Raw genomic sequence first — 25,557 nt, 5'->3', positions numbered from 1 at the left:
GCAATTATTTAGGAAACACTCATTATACTACTTTTATGAAAAATTGCAATCTAAATATGGATTACCAATATATTTTCAGCTCCTATATATATTTCATATTTATATATGCGCATACTATAATAATAATATCCCATATCAACCGCAATAAAAATACAATCTTACAACATTTTGTTAGTACTATTATTTTATGTGTATGATTTTCTTTCTTTTTTATAACGAAAAATATGTGTATGTATATAACTAAAAATTTTACAACATAAATTAAAAAACGTATGACTATAATGTAATTTTTCTATCTTTTTTAGTGCATATAAACGGTTATATGTTCACTCAAATAGATCAATATGAAAATAAATTTAAATTACAGTCATGCTGTATATAATATATATATATATATAGGGAGATGATCAAAGTATAATTAATATTAAGTGTATAACTAGAGAACAAATCTTAGCCACACATTATCTTAATCTAATGACCAAAATAAGTAAATATTTTTAGTTAATAAAAACTGCATAGGGGTATTTTAGGAAATCAACGTTGTCCTCATATTTTCACATACACACACCATTCAAGCTCACACACAAACACACTATCTCCTTCTCTCACGAAAGAGATGGCGGAGCAGCTTGCACCTCCTCTCCAGCGACATCCTCCTCCGGCCTGCCTCACACGGCTGCCTCCCCACTATAGCCCCTCTCCTCCGCTTCCCCCCGCCGATCGCCCGCCTCGGAGCCGGAACCGCTCGACTCGCCGCCGATGCAGCGGAATTCCCCACCTCATCGTCATCGCCAAACCCTTGCTGAGCTACTACAACAACTAGCAAATTCTCAATATTCTCCTGCATCCTCATCAGAGCCGCCACTGTGTTCCGGAATATTCCATCCCCCGGCACCGCCACCACCTCCTCCTCCCTCTCCCACTGCGGGGACGCTGACTCGATGGTGCTCTCGCACTCCTTCACAAGCTTCGAGATCAAGTCCGTCGTGAAGAACGGCTGCTGCAGCACTTTCTGGATGAACGGTAGCCGCAGAACTCCGCCGGTTCTCTTGTCGTACTTCTTCAGGATCTTCGCCAGCCCTGCTCAATTTTTTTAAAAAATTGAAATTGTGATGAAGAATTGGGGATTTGGATTGAATGTATTTATATTTATAAACTTGTGTAGTTGATGTTGATGTAGTTCGTTAACAGAACCATTTCGCCGTGAAAATTGACGATGTCTTTCATGATTTTAGCCATTTGCTCTTTGAACTCCGTCTCTGATGCTTCACTGCCGTTAGGTCCCCATTTCTCCATCACTTTCTTTATTCTCTGAGGCAATTCTTGTTTTCATATTCATTAATTAGTAATTTCTACTACTATTTTATTGGATAAATAGTATTCAAAATTTGATTTAAAAAATCAGATAGAGTGATGGTCAATGCAGTTTCATGTTTAAATACATCCACAAGCAAAATTTGAAAAATAAAATATATTAATTGAGGAATATAAAATTTGAAAAAGAAACATCACTCTAACCTGAGAACACATCACTCTAAGCATGTTTTTACTTCACTGATGTGAACAAAATAGATCACTATAAGAAAATATCACAGACACTTCACTATAACCTTGGAACACATCACTTTAAGCATGTTAGAGTGATGTATTCCATGGTTAAAGTGATGTTTCTGTGATATTTTCGTATAGTGATGTATTTTGTTAACATCAGTGAAGTAAGTACATGCTTAGAGTGATGTGTCTCCATGCTAGAGTGAAGTCTCTGTGTTATTTTCGTATAGTGATGTATTTGTTAACATCAGTGAAGTAAGACATGCTTAGAGTGATGTGTTCCAATGCTAGAGTGAACTCTCTGTGTTATTTTTGTATAGTGATGTATTTTGTTAACATCAGTGAAGTAAGTACATGCTTAGAGTGATGTGTTCCAATGCTCGAGTGAAGTCTCCGTGTTATTTTCGTATAGTGATGTATTTTGTTAACATCAGTGAAGTAAGTACATGCTTAGAGTGATGTGTTCCAATGCTAGAGTGAATTCTCTGTGTTATTTTCTTATAGTGATGTATTTTGTTAACATTAGTGAAGTAAGTAAATGCCTAGAGTGATGTGTTCCAATGCTAGACTGAATTCTCTGTGTTATTTTCGTATAGTGATGTATTTTGTTAACATCAGTGAAGTAAGTAAATGCCTAGAGTGAAGTCTCTGTGATATTTTCTTATAGTAATGTATTTTGTTAACATTAGTAAAGTAATTATATGCTTAGAGTGATGTGTATTTAGAAATATGAAATCCGCATGAATTACTACTAGAACTGGAGAAATATATATATAACCCAATTGTTCCAATCAAAATACATCTATACTCACACAGTTAACACTAGACAGTCAGGACAAGGGTCAACATATTATGAAGATTTGACCAGACATGTAGAAATAATAAAATCCAAATTGATAATTCAAATTAGAGGAGAGAAGGAAATTACAATTACAAAATTTAAATAATCAGTAATAAACACTAAACACACAAACAAAAGTCGTCTCCCTCCACTGTGCGACGACTTTCCCAGTTTTTCTCTCTGGATCGCACCTTACAACACAGTCTCCATTTCATTTTAATCGAAAGGAAAATTATAGAGAAGTTGAATGGCGACTATTGGTTGATCGGGCTGTTCTAAATGGTTAAAATTACGGGAACAAAGTCGAAGGAAAGGCCAATTGGAGCTGCATCTCGAATTCCAAGCTGACGTTCAGCCCGAAGAGAGCGACGGCAGACGGCTATGGCGAAGGCGACGGCGAGTTGAATCGCGGTTTAATTTCGCAGAAGAGGGAAGAGGAAAAGAGGAGAAGATGCGAACGCGGTTTCTTTCAAATTAATTGAATTTGCAATGACGTAACCTAATTTTGGCTGTCAATGACCATTATACCTCCGCCTTGTTATTGTGAAGTAAATTTGTGATAGAGAGAAATAATTTCTCCTTTAAATTAGAAAATTACATGTATTAATACTAGCCATTAATTTTCTTGATCTTGTGGCTGTGATTTGTTCTCTAGTTATGTAGTTAATGAGCACTTGCTCTATATCACTACTATATATATATATATATATATATATATATATATATATATATATATATATATATATATATATATATGGGTGTGATAAACTACAAACCCTCTATAATACAGACTATACAAACTTTAATCCTACTCACTTAATACAATTAATCAACGGTTAATATAAGAGATTTTTCTAATGTCAACATTTCCTACAAATATGTACACTCCGTTGACATCGAACAATCAGAATTTGTACACTTTATTGACATAATTTGTACACCTTGTTGACATCAGCCCCCGTTGACAGAATTTGTACACTCCGTTGACATCAGCCCCCCGTTGACAGAATTTGTATACTCCGTTGACATCAGCCCCTGTTGACATCAGCCCCCGTTGACAGAATTTGTACACTCCGCTGACATCAGTTTGTATTATAGAGAGTTTGTATTTGATCACACCTCTATATATATATATATATATATCATATTTATTTATATACATAATCCATAAGAAAAAAAAGATAAAAGAATACCCGCAAGTGTTAGTAAGATTTTATTTTTTTATCAACGGTACATTTTAGTTATTATCACAATCAAGGAAGGCCCACTTCAAATGAGACTTAATGGACTTCGAAAAATTAAATACTACTAGTATAAAACTGTATCCTGGTTGGCCCAATTGTTTAGTATAATGCGGGCCCAATACATTATGGCCCAATGGGTGACGTAGAATTATGCTAACTTGTTATAGTTGAGTCATTTTTCTATTTTAAAAAGTTTCCTCATAGTTGAGTCATTTTCATATATAGTTACTTTTTTCTCTTTTTTACTTTACTCTCTTACTTTATTCTTTTTAACTTTATTCACTTTCTATTTTATTCTCTCTACTTTTTATCTCTCTTACTTTTTTTTATCTATTTATTTAACATACTCAACATCTATTTCTTAAATTTCGTGTCGAAAAGTTTTGCCTCAACTATGAGGGAACGGAGGGAGTATGTTTGAAGGTTTGCTCTTTTCTTAAACATCTAAAAACTCGAGGAAAGTGAATTTTAGTGATGGCATCTGCCATATATATACATGTTTTATATATTGATGTATTTAAAAAATAATACCTCAAATCATAATACTAAAAAGGGTACTGATATTTCATTAAAATTAAGATAGTTATGTAAGGTTTAAAATTATTCCATATTTTCATAATGCAATAAGAACTAAGAATCAATGTTATATGCTTTAGATTTTTTTAATCAAATGGCACCATTCATGTTATTTGGCAATTGATTAATATATTTTTTTAATTATTTTAATGTGAATGGGTATAATTGTCTATTAAAATTAAGGAGTTATCGTACATCTTAAAATTGTGTAATAAATGTGAATGAATATACTAATATTGTGTGTAAGATAGAATTATATTGTGTTTTTCCGCACGATTTTTGCATGTATTATATTGATTTAATTTAATTGAATATTGCATGATTTTATTTCTATCAAATGATCATTTCATTTTGGTCTTTATAAATAAAAGGACTTCCTAAAACGTCAAGATTGGAAGTACATACTACTAATTTGGAGTCGGAACTATGACCTTTACAAAGTTGGCGGTCAATCAAGTTCTTACACGACCAACTCGGCAGCCCGTTGGAACCATCCTTAGAATCAAGAATTGCTTCGAGTCCAAAACCAAGACAACAAACCACTAGCTTCGCAACACTGCCAACTCATCGGTCCGCTATAATTGTTCCGAGAGAACAAAACCCGCTCAGCGGACCACAGACTTCACCTTATACCAATCCAACAGTCCACTAGAATCGCTTGAAAAGTGGGATTTTTTGAATCCCGATCTCTTTCCAATTGTAGAAGGCCATCTAAGGTTCGTGTTGGGAGATACTGCCATTCCGCACAAGTCATAACTCATATTTTGAGTCACCAGTACATCTATATACCATCACGGAGCTATGTCATCGATCAAACAAAGCAAGACAACTATGTTTTCCATTGTTTTTTATACATAATTTATTTGCATATGTAGATTAGAATTCTAGGATTTGGAGAGTAGTTGATTTTAATATTTTATTTATTATTATTATCAATTAATTAGTTTTTCAATCTTAATTATTATGTACATCTATCACTACGAAAAAAAGTGCATAAATAATTCACAATAGCTAGGCCTAGTATCAGCGCACAAATTAGTAATGTTTGGTAATGACAAAAATTTAAATCTATAATCAATATTAGAATTGCTAGCATCAGCTAGCCCACAAATTAATCAATGTTTGTTAATGACAAAAAAATATACCAAATCAATGTTATAATGGAAAGAAACGTTCAAATAATCGAAAATAAAAGTAAATCAATAAGCTAATAACAAGCATCACATGATATATACCTACCAAATTATTAGATAATCACCAAAATAATAATTAAAATTAACATATCTAGCAACACTTATGTTGTCGAAAAAACATGAAAAAGATATCCAAATAATTTGCCTCTAACTATTGCCTTAACCCGAAAATTGTGGGTTGACCGTCGGCTGTTGTTGGTGCTGCTGGGCAAGGCCCAAAACCGTGCCCTAGCACGCACCGCACGCTGCAGGCGGCTGGTCAGGCATTGCTCGGCTGACCCAATTGCACGTGCTTATCAAAGGTGTGCACGTTATGACCATATGAAATTAAACAAACATAAACGCCAAATTTTTTATCTATCCTAACTGAAATGGTTTCTAGTCGAGTATAGGCAACTTTCCAATGCCAAATTTTGGAACTGCGCCATAATCAGACATCAATTTTAAATGCCAAATTTATGTTTATCCCTAATCAATAGCTAATAGATGTAGTCATGAAGACATGTAGTTTATAGATAATGATATCAGTGCAGTACAAAATTTATGAGTTAACTTGTATAGCTAACTAAATATTGATGATTAAAACTAATAATTTATGAGTTAACTTGTATAGGTAACTAAATATTGATGATTAAAACTAATAATTCTAAACTGATAAAACTACAACTTGATTAACTTGCCACCTGAATAGGGCTTAGTGAGGATCCCATAGGCTTGCCAGTAGATTGGACTCATATGTAAATATTGTCTATTCTCCTGTTTTTATAATATAAATAAGTATTAAAAAAGTTAACTTACTACTTTATATTTAATATATATATATATATATATATATATATATATATATATATATATATATATATATATATATATATATATATATATATATGTGTGTGTTAGATTCTATAAATATGAAAATAGATATATGAATTATGAGTAGTTAATTTAAATTCTGAAACATACTTTCAACTTTCTTGAAATATGTTTATGTTTTATTTTATTTATGCAAATCTTAAATTACCATTTCATATTTAATTGTTTTTGAGTTTAAGTATATATATTAAAATTACCATAATTGAAAACATATTTTACATTTTGTAATTAAAACTAGTTTTTATTATTATGTTTTGAATTGATCTATGCAATTTTATTGCTAGTAGTCTGATTAGCCCACTAGGCTAGCCCAAAACTCGAACATTTATATTAAGATTGACATTTATAACAAAAATTAGAATTTGAAAACATCATATGCATATTTTTTTAATAATCAACCGAAATTCAAAAAAATTCAAAACTATGGAATATGATTTTTAAATTGTGATTTCTTATTATAAAATTAACCATGATTGATTACTATGCAATAACAAAAAAAATATTATAATTAATTAATATATTAAAATAGTAAGTTATTAATGACACACAAAAGACTATAGAACGTACATATGTTCCATCCCCTATAAATACATCATTCACAAATAATCAAATTACACCATCTCATCAATTCCAATTTCAAAAAATATAAATCTCTTCTTAAGTTTGTAGTCCGCCCTACCTCATGGACTTCGACTTCTCCTTTATTCTGTTCCTTACTTCCACTTTCGTGTTCGTGTTCGTATTCGTATTCACATTCGCGCTTTTCAAAACAACTAAATATTCTAATAAGAATCTTCCGCCGGGCCCCCGCAAGTTGCCTTTTATAGGCAACTTGCATCTCCTCTCCGGCTCGGCCCCGCCCCACCACGTCCTAGCTAACCTAGCCACCAAACACGGACCCTTAATGCACCTAAAACTCGGCGAAATCTCCGCCCTAGTAGTCTCCACACCTGAAACCGCCGAACACTTCCTAAAAGCAAACGACGCCGTCTTCTCCTCCCGGCCGTCCCTCCTCGCCCCGGAGATCAACTGCTACGGAAACACCGACATCGCCTTCGCCCCATACGGCGACTACTGGCGACAGCTGCGCAAGATCTGCTCGCTGCAGCTCTTCACCGCGAAGCGCGTGGGGTCGTTCCGGCCGATCCGAAAGGAGGAAGTGTCGAATCTCTGCAAATCGGTGGCTATGCGCGCCGGAGAAGCGATCAATTTGACGGAAAAGATCGCCGCCGCGAATTTGAACATCATGGTTAAGGCTGCGTTTGGGAAGAAGAGCGATGGGGAAGTTTTTGAATTGAATTCGATCATCAAAGAGGCTCAGGAGTTTGTGACTTGCTTCAATGTTGTTGATGTTTATCCGTCGTGGAGATTGCTGAGGGTTTTCAGCGGGATGAGGAGGAAGATTGAGAGGCATCATGAGCTATTGGATAAGATATTGGAGAGCATTATTGAAGAGAGGAGAAATGCCAGGGGAAATGATGAAGGTGATGGTGATGGTGATGGTGATGGTGATGGTGATGGTAATCTGCTTGATGTTCTTCTTAGGTTACAAGGCGATGGATCGCTCCAAATTCCGTTGACAACTGACAATATCAAGTCTGTTTTAATGGTATGTTGTTTCCATCATTTAAGAATCTGGTAAGAACCTTCATTTAGTTTAGATATATTAGGGATTTACATATATTAGTCTTCTACGGGGGTGTTCGGTTGGCAAGATTAAATCTCATGATTAAATATATATTATGTTTGGTTCATAAGATTGAAGCCTTCAACTTAATCCTAGACGGATAGTCTCATGATAATTAGTCATAGCATCCCCCCTCCAACTAAAATAATCCCACAACTTAATCCTAGATGGATAGTCTCATGATATTAGTCATGGACAACCGAACGCCACCTACTATTATTATTTTGTTTAGATATTATAGGGATTTAGCATATCTTTTTTGTATCCACACATATTTATAATATGTGTGGAGTCTTCCATAATATTCATTCAACCAATTAATGAAATCAGTATTTCGCCCAACTTAGCTTGAATCACCAAACTCTAATTATCTATCGCTGCCGACGAGAACCTCTCTCGCGCCCAGCACCCCCTCTGTCGGACGTCTTCGCCGACCCAAACCTCTTGGGTGCTCGACGACCATGGCTTCGGTTTCTTGATTGTGTGGAATTCCAACGTTAAGGAGGACTATCCTTAACAACTGGTGCTTTCATCGTGAGCTCACCCTCCACAACACCGATCGAACCATAGCTACGTCGCTGCCCGACGGGAAACCACCGCCCACAACAACTAGCCACATCGATCGAGCCATATCTACGTGGCTGCCCGACGGGAATCCACCCGCGCACAGCAACTAGCCACACCGTTGCCCGACGGAATCATTCTGCACACCCTCCGCAACACCACCATCACCACCGCATCTCACCATCCATATTCTGTAATAATAAAAAAAGAAGATACCATCTTCACTAAAAATAAAGTACTACCGATCACTGTCGTGCTTCACTGCTACCATTCAACGTCATTATGTCACGCAACTACACCAGAGTTGGACGGAGGGTTCAAATCAGCGACCCGCCGCGCAACTTTCCGGGGACGAGCGAGATTTCCTCCGCCGGACTGGAGAAGATCATGGCCCGGTTCGACAAATTAGAGTTCAGGCTGGATTCGACGGATAGGCGGGTCGACAATCTGGAGGAGCCGCGCATCCCTGAGCCAAAACCACCCTACGTCTCACACCACTTGGATCCACCTGATCGTCGCCCACGACCGAGATACCAGCCCATCGGGTACCGCGATCGCTCGCAAGACGCTTGGCCCCGACACCGCGGTGGCTACGTCGAGAGGGGTGGCCACCTATCTGATCGTGGAGATCATCAGAACCAATTAGGGTTTGATCGCCACCCGAGAGCCACAACGCAGCGGCACCGCCCGATGTGCCAGGACCCACCGGCGCAACAGCAGGACCGCGGCTACCTGACCTTTGACCGGCCCCGACGCTCGGAGACGTGCTGGGACCGACCTCACCCTCAGGAGAAGGTGAGAGCGCTGCGAGTCCAGCCCACCTCCACCGGCCGCGCTACTCCACCGAACAGCCACCGCAGGACCTGTACAGTCAGCCCACGCGTGTGACCAATCAAACTCCGGACCAGCCTCCGCACTCACCTAACTGTTGGGATTCGCCGGAAGTGCTGCACGCGCAGCCTATGTACCAGCCACCACCGTGCGACCGATCGTTGGGTCACCGCACAACGACGTTAACTGTTGTTGCTCCCAGTCTCAAGGTTCGTTCGCCTTGCCCGGCCCAACTAGCTGCCGTAAGTGATTTCAACGAGAAATTGCGTATTTATAAATTGGAGCAAGCTGCCCTCCTCCCCCGGTTGAATTGCATATTTGAGGAGAATATTGATGATGAAAATCTAGTTGAAGACGTTCCCAACAATGCCGCTAACAATGGGGGCGCTAATCTTGATGTTCCAAACGAAGAGACCATGGAAGAGATCGTCAAGACTGACAATACGACGCTGCAAGGGCTCGTTGGGGTATATGATGAGAAGATTGGTGATGAGGAGGAGACATTGCTAGAAGATAAAGAGGAGGATGGTTCTATTGGTGAAGTGGAGAAGATAATTGCATCGTTCAATTTTGCTCAAATGTCATCAAAGGATGTTGCGAATTGTTAGTTTAAGAGAGGAAGTGCTTGCACTGGTGTAAGGATAACTGCCTATTTCTATGTGGATTTCTTTGATGGCGATGTTCCAAGTATTGTTCATCGTTCAACATCACTCTACGTCGATACACGATTCATCCCTCCGTGCAATGACATGCCATGGTTGAGCATTCTTGGAGGTGATAAAGGGAGACATTCAGATGTTCGGTATGCATTTGATCCAAGAGGAGAAGCCTCGCCAAAGTTGTTGCTTTCAACTGTCATCGTTGCTTCGTAGTTCCCACCTTGAGGACAAGATGGATTTTAACCGTGGGGGATTTGATACGAACCTTCCTTTAGTTTAGATATATTAGGGATTTGCATATATTAGTCTTCTACTATTATTATTTTGTTTAGATATTATAGGGATTTAGCATATCTTTTTTGTATCTTCCATAATATTCATTCAACCAATTAATGAAATCAGTATTTCGACCAACTTGGCTTGAATCACCAAACTCTAATTATCTATCGCTGCCGACGAGAACCTCTCTCGCGCCCAGAACCCCCTCTGCCGGACGTCTTCGCCGACCCAAACCTCTTGGGCACTCGACGACCACGGCTTCGGTTTCTTAATTGTGTGGAATTCCAACGTTAAGGAGGACTATCCTTAACAGAATCATACCTATGCAATAAACGAAATTGATGTAGCTTAGATTGTGCATAAGAACATGGTATTATAGTGTGTGAATAGGTTTATTTATGACATGAGATTTAGCTTTACGACCTAGCTTTCACTTTTTTTAAAGGCCATGTTACGCATAGTTCAAAAAAAACTACGAAGTTTGGTCGAATTATGATCAACCTCGTAAATTTTAAAATATGGTTGACTTTTTTCTAGCAAATAATGTTTTTTATTAATGGATAGACCACATTGTTTAGCTCGTCATCAGAAACATCCATGTATAAATTCTCGACTGCTAGTGTGACACTATCATAAATTTTAGTCACAAATTCAAATTTGATGGAGTAGTTTTTTGGCTAAATTTTTTTGAGTTGCGAATGCGTTAAACTTTATGATCTTTCGAGCAATTTGGTTGTACTTTAAAAATGAAATAAACTTTAATGTGCAGTAAATCCTAATTTTCAATAAACCCATTTTTTTTTATATAAATTGACAGGATGGCGCTGGAGTTGAGTCATCAACCACAGCTACAGACTGGGCAATGGCAGAGATGCTCAAGAACCCTAGGGTTCTCAAGAAGGCACAAGACGAGGTGAGAAGCGTCTTCGATGGAAAAAACCAAGTAGACGAAAGCCGCTTTCATGAGCTAAAATACCTCAAACTAGTCATCAAAGAGACTCTCCGGTTGCACCCACCCGGCCCTCTCTTGCTTCCCCGAGAAAGCAGAGAGCACTGCGTGATCGATAGATACCAAATTCCGGCTAAAACATGGGTACTAGTTAATGCTTGGGCGATCGGAAGAGACCCCAACCAATGGGAGGATCCAGAGAGCTTTAAACCGGAGAGGTTTCTTGAAAAACAAATCGATTTCAAGGCGAATAATACGTTCCAATACATTCCTTTTGGTGGTGGAAGGAGGATTTGCCCTGCAATAGGGTTTGGGATTGCGAATATAGAGATTCAAATGGCGATGCTTCTCTACCATTTTGATTGGATTCTGCCTCATGGAATTAAACCAGAAGATTTGGATATGAAGGAGTCATCTGGTTTGTCGGGGAAGAGGAAATGTGATCTTACTTTAATTCCTGTTGTTAAGAGGCCTTTGTTGCAGTAGTTAACAATATTTATTGTTTGATCATATGGTTTATAATAATTTATTATTGTGTATTAAGCAAACCCTACTGGTTTAACACTACAAAATAAACAGTGTTTACCAAGCACCAAAGTGCTCGGAAAATTGGGAAATACCGAGCACATAAATGGTGCTTGCCATTGTTGATAGATTGTCAGGCCGAGCACGTTGACCTTCTCGAAATTGGTCGCAATTAACACACCCGTTTCTGATATTGCCGAGCACCTTCATTTGCGCTCGGTATGTTGCCAAGCACAATTGAAGGTGCTCGCTATTTTCCGAGCACATTTAATTGTGCTTGGTAAATTTTTTGTAGTGTTATAATTTTGCTAATGTGAAACGTTTTTTATTTTTTACTATTAAAAAGTTGTTCATCTAAAAGTAATAAAGAAATCAATTATATGTGGTGGGACAGAGGGAGTATTTCTCTTCGGTCATTCAAAGGTAGTTGAACCATTTACTTCTGTAGAAATTTTTTTAATGCTTTTCTTTATCTTTTTTTCTTGTACTTTATTTTTCTCTTACATTATTCTCACAACTTAATTTTAACTATCAATTTCTTAGATTGCTGGCCCAAAATAAATGCTTGAATTATCCTGGGACACGGAGAGAGTATAAGAAAAATACAACTAAAAAAAAGACGAAATCTTCTTTCAAGGAATGAGGATGGAAATTCGATTAATGTCGATCACGCCGATTAACGTTCAATTTGATGGAATCATGGAGGGCGTTAGGCGTATGTAGCTTTGCCAGCTGGCCGACTGCAAGATTTAGCTACAGATTCAACTTCTCTTTTAACTTAACCCGAATTTACCTTCAAATTCTACTCTTTACGTCATTTGTAAAGAATCAACCAAGTATAAATAATTTCAACTTCTACCTATTTGTAATTACACTCCTATTTCATCATATTTCATTGCGTGCAAGTATAAATAATTTTGGAGAGTTAATTTGTATAGCAGAATTCATATAAGTCTTGATTATTTATTCAAATATAAATCAATCAAAAAATTACTCTATCACACGTGACAAAAGGATAAAAAGTTCAACAGTATTTGATGAACTTTTAAGGCCTAAAAAATCTTCAGTTAAAGCATTTGCACTTTTTTATGCAGCAAGGTAAAGCATAATTAATTGATCACCATTTCATAATTAATAGTTACCTTGAATCCAACTGTATCCTAAAAATGATTGAGATTGGATTTTTTTTATTTTTAATTAAAAATAAAAATAACTCAAGTAATTTATGACAATTCAAGTGAAATGTAACTCAAATAACTTGTGATCGAGAGTAACCACTATTATGATAAATCAATTAACTTATGAATATTTGTCGGTTAATTCCTCAACTTTCACTGAATTCCAACTATTGAACTCTAAAATTCTTCTAATTTTGCAATCACTTAGAGCATTCACAATGGAAGGGGGCGATCTTGAGGCCTTCCGATCGGCCTCGACCGACCCTCCATAGCCCACCCCATATGGTCGGTATATCGGCTTTGGCCGTTCCACAATGGCCGATGATCGGCCACCAAATTGCAGGGATTGGGTCGATCATCGGCCCCAACCCTTTTTTCTATTTTTTATTATATTTTAATTTTTTTTTATTTTTTATTCTATTTTTATCTACTATAGATACCCCAATCTCATTCTTTACATTTCTCACACCAACATCTTATCTTCTCTCATTTTTCTACACTTTCTCCGATATTGTAATACAACGAAGATTTGCGTGTTAATATTTTAACATTTAAATTTATTTAATTTGATGTCATATTAAATATAGAAGTGCAAAAAAAACAAAATAGTGATAATGTGGAAAAGAAATGGAAGTGGGATAGGCCATGTGGAATGGCCCTTCCATTGCAGGGAGATAGGCTTTTGAGTAAAATGCTTATGTGGAATGGAAGGGCCCTTCCTTCTATTGTGAATGCTCTTACAATTCCATTAATATGGATCCATATATATTGAGATTCATCAACCCAAGATTTATACCTTAGATGCTGAATGATCTTGTAAATGAACAAGAAAACACAAAAACCGCAAAAAAGGATAGGGTGGATCTAGCCTTCAAAAATTAGATCCAAAATGATTTGATGGGAGATAAGAAATGAAGAAGTGTGAATTTGATATTAACTAAATCCATTGATGGAGAAAATACTCTATCAATTTTTAACATACTAGATTCAACTAATGGCTCCACTACTCAAAGGAATTCACAAACCCTTGATGCATCACTATACTTAATCATACTTGATTGAATCAATCGATGATCAAACAACCTAGAAAATTGGGAATTGGATAAAAACTCTCACAATAGAGAAAATAATTCACACAAGATTCTAATTCAATATTCAACCCTCTCTAAAATGAGAAAATGTGTTATTTATAGCTTAGGCTCAAATTCCAAGAAAGGCCCACAAAAACTAGCATCTGTGTGAGCCACCCGGCCGGATGGACTAGGTAGCCTCGAAACACCCGTCCGGGTGGAATCCCCCTGGATCGTCGACACCGTAGTTTTGTCACCAGTCCGGGTGGCTTTTGGTGGTCGAAAGTCACCCGTCCGGGTGGAAACTTTTGACCCTGCCATGCTTTAGTTTTGTCATCCGTTCGGGTGGCTTTTGGTGGCTGAAAGTCATACGTCCAGGTGGCACTTTTCTGCACTGCGCAGCTTTCGTAAAATGGTCATAACTCCATCTACCAGACTCTGATTGAGGCGTGTAAGATACTCGCGCGAAGATCTTTTGAAGAAGAAGATATTGGTGGCTTTTTCAAAGCGTTTAGACATCATCTCGATAGGCTAATCACTGGTTGAATCCAGCTATATATGAAATAATTGATGCACGGCTTCCCTGATCATATCATCCTGACATTCCTTTTTCGTAAGATGACAATTACATGGCATATTCCACTGATGAGTGGCATTTTAATGAAATTGGGTGGAATTTATATAAAAATACATGGTATTTAGTTATAACAAACGTATACAAATATTTTTCTCAATGAATTCTGTAATAAGCTTAATATTGCTAAAATTGTTTCATCGACAAATTAATATGGTCTGGATCCTAAATTTACTGTTTGAATCTTTTCTACGCAAATTTAAATTTTGTGAGGACATTTGAATAAAATATCTAATGGAAAATATTTGGAAAATTTGGAATTTATAATCTAGAAAAAGCACTCCTATATGAGTCATTCATATTATATTAAAAAAATACTTCTAATCACATGTTACGATAGATCTTTTAATAATAAAATTGGTACTAATAATCGATCACTCAAACATAATGTAAACAATAAAATAGTACTCTCCTATCTTACTCAAGATATTCACATTTCCTTTTTAGTTTGTCACACTCCAAATGTTCATCTTTTTATATTTGAATATAAATCTCTTTCTTTTCTCTCTTCATTAAAATATTCAACTACTTTTTTTCTCTACTTACTCTATCTAACAAATCTTCATTAATCTCGTGTCATTTAACAATGTGTACATCTTGAGTGAGACATAAGTAGTACTTCTTATAAGATTACTATTGAACTATTTCCAATATATTATACCCCATGTCTTAATAAATATGAAATATTTTTTTTACACGAAATTTTATATAGTGTTATTTTGTAAGTTAATAAAGAGAGAGTAAAGTAAAAGGGAGAAGAAAGTAGATATGAGGTTGTTTCTATTATAAAAAAAATATTTTATTTTTAATGGGATAACTGAAAAAGGAAAATATTTTATTTTTTAATGGGACAAAGGGAAGAAGGAGTAGTACGTAATTGTGATATACTCTACTACAAATAAACAACTTACTGTAATCATTATTGGGGAAAAAAAATCTTTATTCATGTACTAGAATTTCAATTTTCGCAAATAATAAGAAGAAGAAAAAAAGATAAGGACTCCGAAACAGCAATATTCAAAATACAAGGAGCGGAAATGGACTCCGGGAAAGAAATGGGGCTGAAACGAGAATATGAAGAATTATTTCCCACCACTATTTCGGAGATTGAAGCGGCGATTCTCCCGTATCCCTCAATCCTTCCCTCACCGCTGCTCTCCTTTCCCTCTCTTCATCTCTCTCCAAATTTAAGCAATTTCTTCAGATCACATATAAATGGATATTTCGTTTTTATTCGACCTTAATCTCCTCCTCTTTTCAAGTCCCCAGATTGTTGTCCACAACAACCGCTTTAATCGCGAAAACCACAATCCATCACGATTAGAGCAAAAGGAGTTTCTTAAAACGACGTTTAATCCGACGAAATTGATTGTCGAATTATCATTTAGTAAGTTGATTAATTGGCGCAAGTTATTGAAGAGGTATGGGTTTTCACGTTAGATATTGCAATTTGTTAGGGATTGCGGTTTCAAATTGCATGAATAGAGGATCATAATCTGCTCATGTATAACTAACCAGAATAAATCGATTTTTTGGCTCTGTTTTTTGTTTTCAGATTTTTGTCCGTGCAAAGAAAGCTGCAGTATCCCTTGATCCCAAGGCGGAAACATGAATGAGGTTAGTATATACTCCACAATACATCTATTTTGATCATATAATGACTTTAGCTATGTTGAATTTTGAGGATTTGGAAAGAGATGAATGTATTTGATGTTTTTACTGTTTATTGTATACCTGATTTAAATTCATTTTTGGATGAAGCATATCTGCATATTAGATGGCTGGCAAAAACTGCATTTCAGTGTAGATTTGAATGATTTATGGTTGAATTGCAGACGAAACCCTCTGATGAAAAGACAGAGCATGATCCATCTGAGGGTTTGAAGACGAATTCAGAGCCCAAGGCGAAGAGAGGAGGCCATTCTGGCCGTGTTGTGCCCTGTGAATCCCTAACTTTGCCTCCAAGCTGTCACGGTCATGGTCATGGGAACCCAATGGCGGCCCCGGGCCCTGGGAATCAGTCTAGTACAATGGCGTTGTCGCCTAATTCAAAGTCGAGTATGAGCCAGGGATGGAACGCTAGTGCTCGAAGCGATAGTCTGGATGGTTCCTGTGCGCCTCTCAGGCCCCACACCGGTGGCGATGTTCGTTGGGATGCCATCTCTTCGTCATCCTCCAAAGACTCCCCGCTTGGTCTGACCAACTTTCGACTGCTCAAGAGACTTGGGTATGGAGACATTGGGAGTGTTTACCTTGTTGAACTGCGAGGGACGAGTTCCTTCTTTGCCATGAAGGTTATGGATAAAAGCTCTCTAGCTAGTAGAAACAAACTGCTTCGGGCTCAAACGGAGAGGGAGATTCTTGGCCTTCTCGACCACCCCTTTTTACCCACCTTGTATACGTACTTTGAGACGGAGAAGTTCTATTGCTTGGTGATGGAGTTCTGCAGTGGAGGCAACCTTCATTCTCTTAGGCAGAAGCAGCCCGCCAAGCATTTCACAGAGGATGCTGCTAGGTTGTGTTTCAACTTCCTACTTTATATGCTCTCTATCAAAATGTGTATTGGAAAATTAGTGTTTGTGCAGATTTTACGCATCAGAGGTGCTGTTGGCGCTCGAGTATCTGCATATGCTGGGAATCGTTTACAGGGATCTAAAGCCAGAGAATGTGCTTGTGAGAGAAGAGGGCCACATCATGCTATCCGACTTTGACCTCTCGCTCCGCTGCTCTGTCTCTCCCACTCTGGTGAAGTCCTCATCCACTCATGACGCGAGCACCGCAGATGCTGCTGCTAATGGCAGCATCTTGAACGATGAGAACGCTGTGCGTGGCAGTGCTCAGCCCTCGTCCTTCTTCCCGCGCCTCCTGCCTAAGAAGAACCGCAAATCAAAATCAGACTTTGGGCTGGGGAACAACATGAATGGACTCCCTGAGCTGATGGCAGAGCCAACGAACGTACGCTCCATGTCTTTTGTGGGGACGCACGAGTATCTAGCTCCGGAGATCATCCGGGGAGAGGGGCATGGGAGTGCAGTGGATTGGTGGACTTTTGGGATATTCTTGTATGAGCTCCTGCACGGGACAACGCCTTTCAAGGGGGATGGGAACCGCGCGACGCTGTTCAATGTGGTGGGGCAGGCGCTGAAGTTCCCGGATGGTTCGCAGGCGAGTGCAACAGCAAAGGACCTCATAAAGGGGCTGTTGGTGAAGGAACCGCAGAAGAGGATCGCGTACAAGAGGGGCGCCACCGAGATCAAGCAGCATCCTTTCTTCGAAGGGGTGAATTGGGCTCTGGTGAGAAGCGGAGCGCCACCGTATGTTCCGGACCCGGTGGACTTTGGGCAGTTTGCCAGTAAGGATGCAAAGCAATCTACAGACAAAAAGGCTCCGGAGATGGGACAGGACAAGAACAAAACAAGCTCTTCTGATTCTTCATATGTTGAGTTTGAGTACTTCTAAGTCTTATTGTTGTGTTACTCTCACTGAATTGGACAATGTTATTTATCTCAAATTAATTGAAAAATACGATTGTAACAATAGGAGATAGGAAGTAGAGTTTGATAATTGATCAAGCTTACCTTGAATTAGTGAGATGGGTAGGGAAATAGAGGATCTCATCTCCTCGAAATGACTTTCAGTTAATCAGTTTTGTTGCTAGGTTTTTAAGTTTTAACACAACCACTGTCTAAGCTGATGTAATAATAGTATATTCCAGCTTATGCATTTGTTCATCTTAATATTATCTTATTTCTCGGGGTGAAGGATATAGGCTATTCATAATCATATTTCTTAGACCTTTCATTCTATAACCTATTTAGAGGCCCTACAACACTTTTTACCTTAATTAATTCTTACTTGAGAAATAATACTATCTACTATCCACAGCATTGTTTCTATATGTGGAAACTTTCTTACCATCTTTTATTTTCTTCTACTATATCTATTTTTTCTCTAATATTTTACTAATTCATATTAAAATCCATGTCATCTACATATGTAACTATTTATGGACATAAGGAATATGAAAAGTGTTAATTTTGTAACAAACAAAATGACGGCATTATTTTAAATGTTGTGATAAGATACAAATATGTCAAAAATTTATACTTTAACCGTTGAATTATATTTCTATATCATATATACTATTTCAAAGATTTGATATCTCCACTAAAATCAATTAGCAATATTTTAGCTAATAAAAAAAAGCATCTTTATGCCTTCAAAAGAAAGTAATTAACTAGGCATCATCAGTCAGTATATATAATTCCATAGATACGAAAGACATGCATTAGACGATAAAAAACTGAGAATCATACTATCATTTATCAATCTAACACGCATCATCACAACATACGACAACGTTTGATCCAACAAATCCGCCTACTTGGGAAACTTGGAGAAATCGTGCTCGAGCCCGTGATAGGGAAACGAAACCCGGTGGCTCACCGGAACCATATCGGCCACGTGCCCAAAATGATGGGCTTTGCTAATGTGGTCCGTGTTGAGCAGCTTGTCCAGAAACGACCAGTCGCCGGGCTGCTGAATGAACGAAGGCCCGCCCGGCCCGGATGGTGCGAACGAGGAGGGAGCTGTGGCTTGTTCTGGGCTGAATAATTGGGGGAGATGCATTGAGTTGTTGAATGTGAGATTGTGGGTGTGTTGCTGCAAGGTACAACCATTTAATGCGTCCGAATGGAAAGGTACCATCGGCTCTTCGTGCTCGACCTGGTCCGGGTCCGGGTCCGGGTGGAACCCTCGGCCTCGGGTCAGGTTTTTCTTCTTGAAAACCCTACAGATCACCCATCCATCCTCCTGTCCTCCATAATGTACAATTAATTAATTATAACGTGTGCGTGTTGACAAATGAAACAAACAAATACTTATACTCTATTCTTCTCGCAAAATTTGTCAATTTTGACCTGACATGTGTTTTAAAAATTGTAATAGAAAATAGGTTGAAAAAAATTAGTGGAACATGATAAAATTCTAGGTGAAAATGCGTAAATGGAACGTGTGGCTCACTGCCAAAAAAGAGAAATGTGACAAATTCTATAAGATGGACAGAAATGGAATATGGGATGAACTTTCTGGGACAGAGCGAGCATGAACTATTGTACGGATCATCACTTGATTGATTTTAAGATGAAAGTTTTATGAATACGTACTTGGATTTGGTGAGGAGTGTTGTGGTCGTGTAGGCGGTATTCATGCATGATCCAATCGGTCTTGTGGCCGTGAGGGGCCCGGCCCGTGTAGAAGACTAGGGTTTTCCTCATCCCGACCGATCTAGCTGAGCTGGTCATGTGGATTGGCTTGTCTCTGCCGGTGGCCTTCCAGAAACCGGCGGCTGTGGCGCGGTTCGTACGTGTCCCGGTCGGGTACTTTTTGTCCTTGTGGCTGAACAAGTACCAATCGTTTTGTGGACCCGACCCGATCCTACATTTCTCTGCCAATCCATATATTTAAAATCAAGTTAATTTTTTGCACCCATATGCATATATTAACAAGGATATTTCCACTCAAATATCTATCTATTAAATATAAAAATTCATATCTATAATCAAGACTAGCCAACAAATTTTAAAGATTAATTTATAATTTGCTTAATGGAATTCATTGTTGTTGTAATTTTATAAACTCAGAAGTATAGTGCATCGCATATTCACAAGTGTCATAGGATGCTTTTGAGAAATTTTCAGTCAACATTTTCCTCAATAGATTCAAATTCTAAATCACATTAATCTTATGTAGTTTTAAGATATGATTAGTACTATACGAACTCCATGGAAATAAAATAATTGTGAGTTTATGGGATCCAGTGACTTTTTCCACTTTATTTTGCCATGGAAGTCATAAATTGATTTTGCTCCCTGTCTACTTTTATACATTCTAGGATTCATCAAGATCGTTTAGTAACTAATTAATCTGGCAAACTTAATTATTCTTGCTAATGTTCTTATTCTCCCAACGTGATTAATTAAAGCAATAAACATTAGAAATAAGTCCATGTTCAAGTTTAATTATTCTACATTTACATACTTTGACCAGCAAATCAAATCTATCAGAGAAAGCAAGGAAATACTATTCAATATTATCATCTATGATTAAACATGATATATGCAGAGAGTAAATGAATAAGTAAAGAAAGAAATGCTAACCTTTGAGGTCCCATGGCTCGAGTTTGTTGAGATCGACTTCTCGAATAACATCAAAGTCAATAGGTTCAAAGGAAACCTTCTTCTTGAGGTAATAAAACAGTAATTCTTCATCTGTTGGATGGAATCTGAATCCTGGTGGAACTGATAGAGCTCCATTTCCACCTCCCATCATATTCTGATACATCAAATAACATATGTAGCAAAATCAAATCACATGCACATTTATATACATATATAATCGTTATCCACTTCTTGTTGAATGATGAAGATTTTCTCGGTTTTGAATTCAAGATTTACATATTCTTTTCAAAGTTTTCAATCCTTTTATATCTTTTTGTGTGAGTGAAAAGTAGAACTCATACATGTTTCCAACAAAGAGAACCCTAGAAATTTAGGTGCTAAAAAAATCCAAATAAGGAAATTAAACTGACATGTGCTTTTTCAAGGAAACCCTAATGAAAAAGGCACCAAACTTTCATGAGCAAAGTGAAATTTTACATCTCTCTGCAGTTATGCAAGCAAGGAACACAAGTTCATGGTGGAGGGAAGAACATAAACATGAGATGAAACAAAAGAAGATAGTGATAACACCGAGAAGGAGAAGAAGAGAGGAAGCAAACCTTGTTTAGGGTTAGGAAATTGTGTTGAGTTGAGTGTTTGCAAAGAAAAAAAGAAGACAAATAGAAGAGGCAAAGTGAGGAAGCAGGTGGAAAGTTTTGCTCAAATTCTGCGGTTTGAGAGCACACAAATCGATGGTCGTTAAAAAGAGTGACTCAAAGGCCAAGGAAAGATCAACATTATTGAGAAGAAAATATATTCAAAATAAAAAAATCATAAATAGAAGAAATTTAATTAAATACAAGTAAGTACTAGTACTATAGTACTTTTTCCGTCTCATTAGTGTTGGAGCATTTCTTTTCAGTATGAAGATTAAGGAATATATAATTTAATGGGTTAAGTAGAGTGAGAATGAAATAGAGAAAAAATAAAGTAGAAGAGTTGTGATAGAATAAAGTAAGAGAGTATATAAAGTAGGAGAAATAAATTAGGACCACAAATAACTTGTAAGTATCTTTTAAGGACACAAAACTTGAAATGCAATTATTAGTGTTTGAATTTTTTTGAAAATAATCATAATTTAGTTAGGACACTAAAAATAATGATTCTTTATGAAGCATTAATGGTATAACTAGACGCACAAATTAGCGTCCTTAATAGCATTACAAAATGTCCTTAGCAGTTAGTTTGTTGTAGTGAGATAAAATGAGACAACCTAAAAAATTACTATCTGAAGGTAATGAGACTGAGGGAGTACATATATTTAAACATGGTAAAATTATTTGGTTAAACTAGCTAGATAAATAAATTGTAGGAGGTATAAATTATGTGAGTGCATGCAAAGAGGATTTGTGAACGTGTGAATAATGAAATTAGTGTAAATATAAGAGTGGGAAAATGTCGTTGAATGGGAAACCTTATCCCACGTTTAATTGATCAAAATCAGCGTTACTGTCAATTATTTCTTTTTCTCAGTCAAAACTATCATCTTCTGTCTCTTTCATTTTGTTATTACTACTATTTTGTATGAATGCAATATGTCCACATTATTCACTTTGCTTGTGGAGCCACCCGAGTCAAAATAAGAATGAATGAATTAAATTCCTTAATTTTCCATTACTCTCCAAAATCTTATGTGTACGTTGCAACTATAGATATATGTCTGAAAAAAGGGGTATGTGTTTTGTTCCTTTCTGGTCAAGAGAATTGAAATTGTGTTTAGTGTCGCTTATATATATATATATATATATATATATATATATATGGATGTATTCATTTCCTTTTTGTATCTTTTCTCCTATTTCCTTCTTAGTCTCAGCCCCACGATTTTGTCATCCGACGGTTAGATTGGTGTCACGTGTCATTTAATAATGCAGATTTTCAGTTAAATAATGCACACCGACTAATAATGCACCATTATAGTGTAATAATGCAGATTTTCAGTTGAATAATGCACACCGACTAATAATGCACCATTATAGTGTAATAATGCAGAGCATCTAGACCGTTGATGAATGAGATCTAACCGCTTATATATATATATATATATATATATATATATATAGAGGATTGTGAAAAAAAATATATATATATATGTTGAATGGTATAGACAACATATTTAGAGAAGAAAGCAATGGGAGAAGATTATTGTATTTTGATTGAATGATGAAATGGTACTCAACACCCATATATTTATAGGGATGTTGGTGACTTTTGAGATCCTACAATAAATGTATATTCATGGAACTACACTACTATTGGAACAATGCATGCATATCTTCAATGCTTCTTGGAACTCTATTCTTCTTTAATGCTTATTGATACTTCCCCTTTTCTCAACACTCCCCCTCAAATTGAGTGGTGGGATCTCCAAAACTCAATTTGGAAAGCACATCTTCAAAGCTCCTTGAGTTGACTGCTTTAGTTAGGATGTCGGCAAGTTGATCCTCAGAGCGAACAAAAGGGAGTTCGACAATCCCATTCTCAATGTTTTCTTTGATGAAGTGTCTGTCAACCTCCACATGCTTCGTTCGATCATGTTGTACTGGATTTTGTGAGATGCTTATAGCGGCTTTGTTATCACAATGCAACTGGCACTTGCTTGGAGGGAGATTAATCTCTTTCATCAATCTCCTTAACCATAAAATCTCGGTCAACCCACTTTTAATCCCACGAAATTCTGCTTCGGCACTCGAAAGAGCCACCACCTTCTGCTTCTTACTTCTCCATGTTACCAAATTACCTCCAACAAAGGTAAAGTAGCCTGCTGTAGACTTCCTATCGTTTGGGTTCCCTGCCCAGTCAGCATCTGTATAACCATGAATCTCAAGATGCCCATTTTTAGCGAACAACACTCCATGCCCTGGAGTTCCCTTCAAATACCGACAAATCCTAAGTGCTGCCTCCATGTGATCTGTCTGCGGCTTATGCATGAACTGACTTACGACCCCAACTGCATAGGCAATATCTGGCCTAGTGTGCGAGAGATATATGAGTTTTCCGACTAGTCGCTGATATCGACTACGGTCAGCCAACTTGGCTCCTTCTCTGATTTGTAATCCGTGATTAACCGCCAGAGGAGTGTCTGCTGGTTTACATTCCAGTAGGCCAGTCTCTGCTAGGATGTCCAAGATATACTTCCTTTGTCGCAGAAAAATTCCTTTGGTTGACCTTAGCACTTCAATCCCAAGAAAGTACTTGAGATTCCCCAAGTCCTTCATCTCAAATTCCTGAAAAAGATTTTTTCTTTAATTCCTCAATCTCTTCTAGGTCGTCACCTATAATAATCATGTCATCAACATATATGATTAAACATGTGATCTTGTCACCCTGCTTCTTAAAAAATAGCGTATGGTCTGAATTGCTCTGTGTATATCCATAGCTAATCATTGCCCCAGCAAACTTCCCAAACCATACTCTTGGAGATTGCTTCAATCCATACAAGGTCTTCCTCAATCGGCACCCTTCACCTGCTTTAAAATCTGTTGCAAAACCTGGGGGTGCCTCCATGTAAACTTCTTCTTCCTTCTTCAACTCTCCATGTAGGAAGGCATTCGTCACATCAAACTGGTGTAATGGCCAGTCCCTATTAGCAGCAATGGATAACAACACCCGAATTGTGTTCATCTTAGCTACTGGAGAGAAGGTCTCAGAATAGTCAACTCCATATGTCTGAGTATAGCCTTTTGCGACAAGTCGTGCCTTGTACCTTTCTATCGAGCCATCAGGTCTTCTTTTGATAGTGAAGACCCATCGACAACCCACTGGTCGTTTCCCTTCTGGTAGAGCACATTTCTCCCATGTGTGGTTTCGAATCAGTGCATCAATCTCTTTCTTCATTGCTTCCCTCCAATGCTTGAATTTCATAGCTTCTTCCCATGTCTGTGGTATTTCTTCTTCCTCATATAGTGCATTCTCGAAAGCCCGAGCCATCTCTGATAAATGGCCTTTGGCTAGGTTCACAACAGAGTACCGCTTTTTCTTGTCAATCCTCTCTGGCGTATACCTTTTGGGTGGAACTCCTCTGTTTGACCTTGGTGGAAGTATGTACCTCCCAGTGTCAGGGTCAACTCCTTCGACCTCGACTTCCTCAATTTCCCTTTCTTCGGCCTCAATTGAATTTTCTTCTGCACTTACAGTGTTAGCTAAACAATTATCTGTATCCACAGGATTACTTACATTGGATAACCTTAACGGAGAAATATTTGAGGCGATGCCACTTTCTACGATGGACTCTACCACATCAGAGACTTGCTCAGCGGAATTGCTTACTGTTTTCTCTGATAGATCCGCATCAGGATTGCTTGGCGTTGGCAGTGGCATTGAGATCCAACTTAGCGGGTCCGTATCATTGTTATCCCTAACATTACTCTCCCCCTGACCGCTAAGATGGGTAAAGAAGTACTCAGTTTCAAGAAAGTTGCAGTTCATTGTAACAAACATCCGGTTGGACTTTGGATCGAAACACCTATACCCCTTTTGATTTACCCCATATCCTACAAAAACGCATTTGATAGCGCAAGGGGATAGTTTAGTTCTTTCATGTTTAGGAATGTGGACAAAAACGGAGCATCCGAAGACACGAGGTTCAAGAGTCAAGGGCGGAGGAATTTTTGTGAAGGTAGACAAGACTTGTAGAGGAGTTTTGTGTTTGAGAATACTTGTGGGCAATCGGTTTAAGAGATAGG

The 25,557-nt window shown here is 37.6% G+C and overlaps 4 protein-coding genes across 4 annotated transcripts; 2 read left to right on the top strand and 2 right to left on the bottom strand.

Annotated features, from left to right (window-relative positions):
- Positions 1–592: 592 nt before the first annotated feature.
- Positions 593–5,672, bottom strand: LOC121776620 (SPX domain-containing protein 3-like). The gene is made up of 3 exons (XM_042173812.1): positions 5,645–5,672; positions 1,158–1,322; positions 593–1,080 (listed from the first exon to the last, which is right to left on the bottom strand). The coding sequence occupies exons 1-3, from the start codon at positions 5,670–5,672 to the stop codon at positions 593–595; spliced, it is 681 nt and encodes a 226-aa protein (XP_042029746.1).
- A 1,228-nt stretch (positions 5,673–6,900) lies between these two features.
- LOC121776179 (salviol synthase-like) lies at positions 6,901–11,790 on the top strand. Its single transcript, XM_042173326.1, has 2 exons — positions 6,901–7,887; positions 11,116–11,790. Exons 1-2 carry the CDS (start codon positions 6,961–6,963, stop codon positions 11,731–11,733), a joined length of 1,545 nt encoding a protein of 514 aa, XP_042029260.1. The 5' UTR covers positions 6,901–6,960; the 3' UTR covers positions 11,734–11,790.
- A 3,968-nt stretch (positions 11,791–15,758) lies between these two features.
- Positions 15,759–18,191, top strand: LOC121777300 (serine/threonine-protein kinase AGC1-7-like). Its single transcript, XM_042174501.1, has 4 exons — positions 15,759–16,075; positions 16,210–16,271; positions 16,490–17,169; positions 17,240–18,191. Exons 2-4 carry the CDS (start codon positions 16,263–16,265, stop codon positions 18,111–18,113), a joined length of 1,563 nt encoding a protein of 520 aa, XP_042030435.1. The 5' UTR covers positions 15,759–16,075; positions 16,210–16,262; the 3' UTR covers positions 18,114–18,191.
- Positions 18,192–19,034: 843 nt separating this feature from the next.
- On the bottom strand, positions 19,035–20,981 carry LOC121777023 (protein SOMBRERO-like). The gene is made up of 3 exons (XM_042174155.1): positions 20,813–20,981; positions 19,820–20,100; positions 19,035–19,466 (listed from the first exon to the last, which is right to left on the bottom strand). Exons 1-3 carry the CDS (start codon positions 20,979–20,981, stop codon positions 19,035–19,037), a joined length of 882 nt encoding a protein of 293 aa, XP_042030089.1.
- Between the last annotated feature and the right edge of the window lie 4,576 nt (positions 20,982–25,557).

The sequence above is a fragment of the Salvia splendens genome, chromosome 18 (genome assembly GCF_004379255.2).
Source record: "Salvia splendens isolate huo1 chromosome 18, SspV2, whole genome shotgun sequence".
In the NCBI taxonomy this organism is placed as follows: Eukaryota; Viridiplantae; Streptophyta; class Magnoliopsida; order Lamiales; family Lamiaceae; genus Salvia; species Salvia splendens.
The sequence above is the reverse complement of the archived record's forward strand: the minus strand, read 5'-3'. Positions and strand labels throughout refer to the sequence as shown.

Coding starts and splice junctions, on each gene's coding strand:
- LOC121776620 (XM_042173812.1), bottom strand. CDS start 5,672: ATGCCTGACCAGCCGCCTGCAGCGTGCG. Junction 1,323..5,644: donor CCAGCCGCCTGCAGCGTGCG/GTGCGTGCTAGG, acceptor TATGAAAACAAG/AATTGCCTCAGAGAATAAAG. Junction 1,081..1,157: donor CATCAACATCAACTACACAA/GTTTATAAATAT, acceptor AAAATTGAGCAG/GGCTGGCGAAGATCCTGAAG.
- LOC121777023 (XM_042174155.1), bottom strand. CDS start 20,981: ATGGGAGGTGGAAATGGAGCTCTATCAGTTCCACCAGGATTCAGATTC. Junction 20,101..20,812: donor CGAGCCATGGGACCTCAAAG/GTTAGCATTTCT, acceptor ATGGATTGGCAG/AGAAATGTAGGATCGGGTCG. Junction 19,467..19,819: donor ACACTCCTCACCAAATCCAA/GTACGTATTCAT, acceptor TATGGAGGACAG/GAGGATGGATGGGTGATCTG.
- LOC121777300 (XM_042174501.1), top strand. Junction 17,170..17,239: donor TTCACAGAGGATGCTGCTAG/GTTGTGTTTCAA, acceptor GTGTTTGTGCAG/ATTTTACGCATCAGAGGTGC.
- LOC121776179 (XM_042173326.1), top strand. CDS start 6,961: ATGGACTTCGACTTCTCCTTTATTCTGTTCCTTACTTCCACTTTCGTG. Junction 7,888..11,115: donor ATATCAAGTCTGTTTTAATG/GTATGTTGTTTC, acceptor ATAAATTGACAG/GATGGCGCTGGAGTTGAGTC.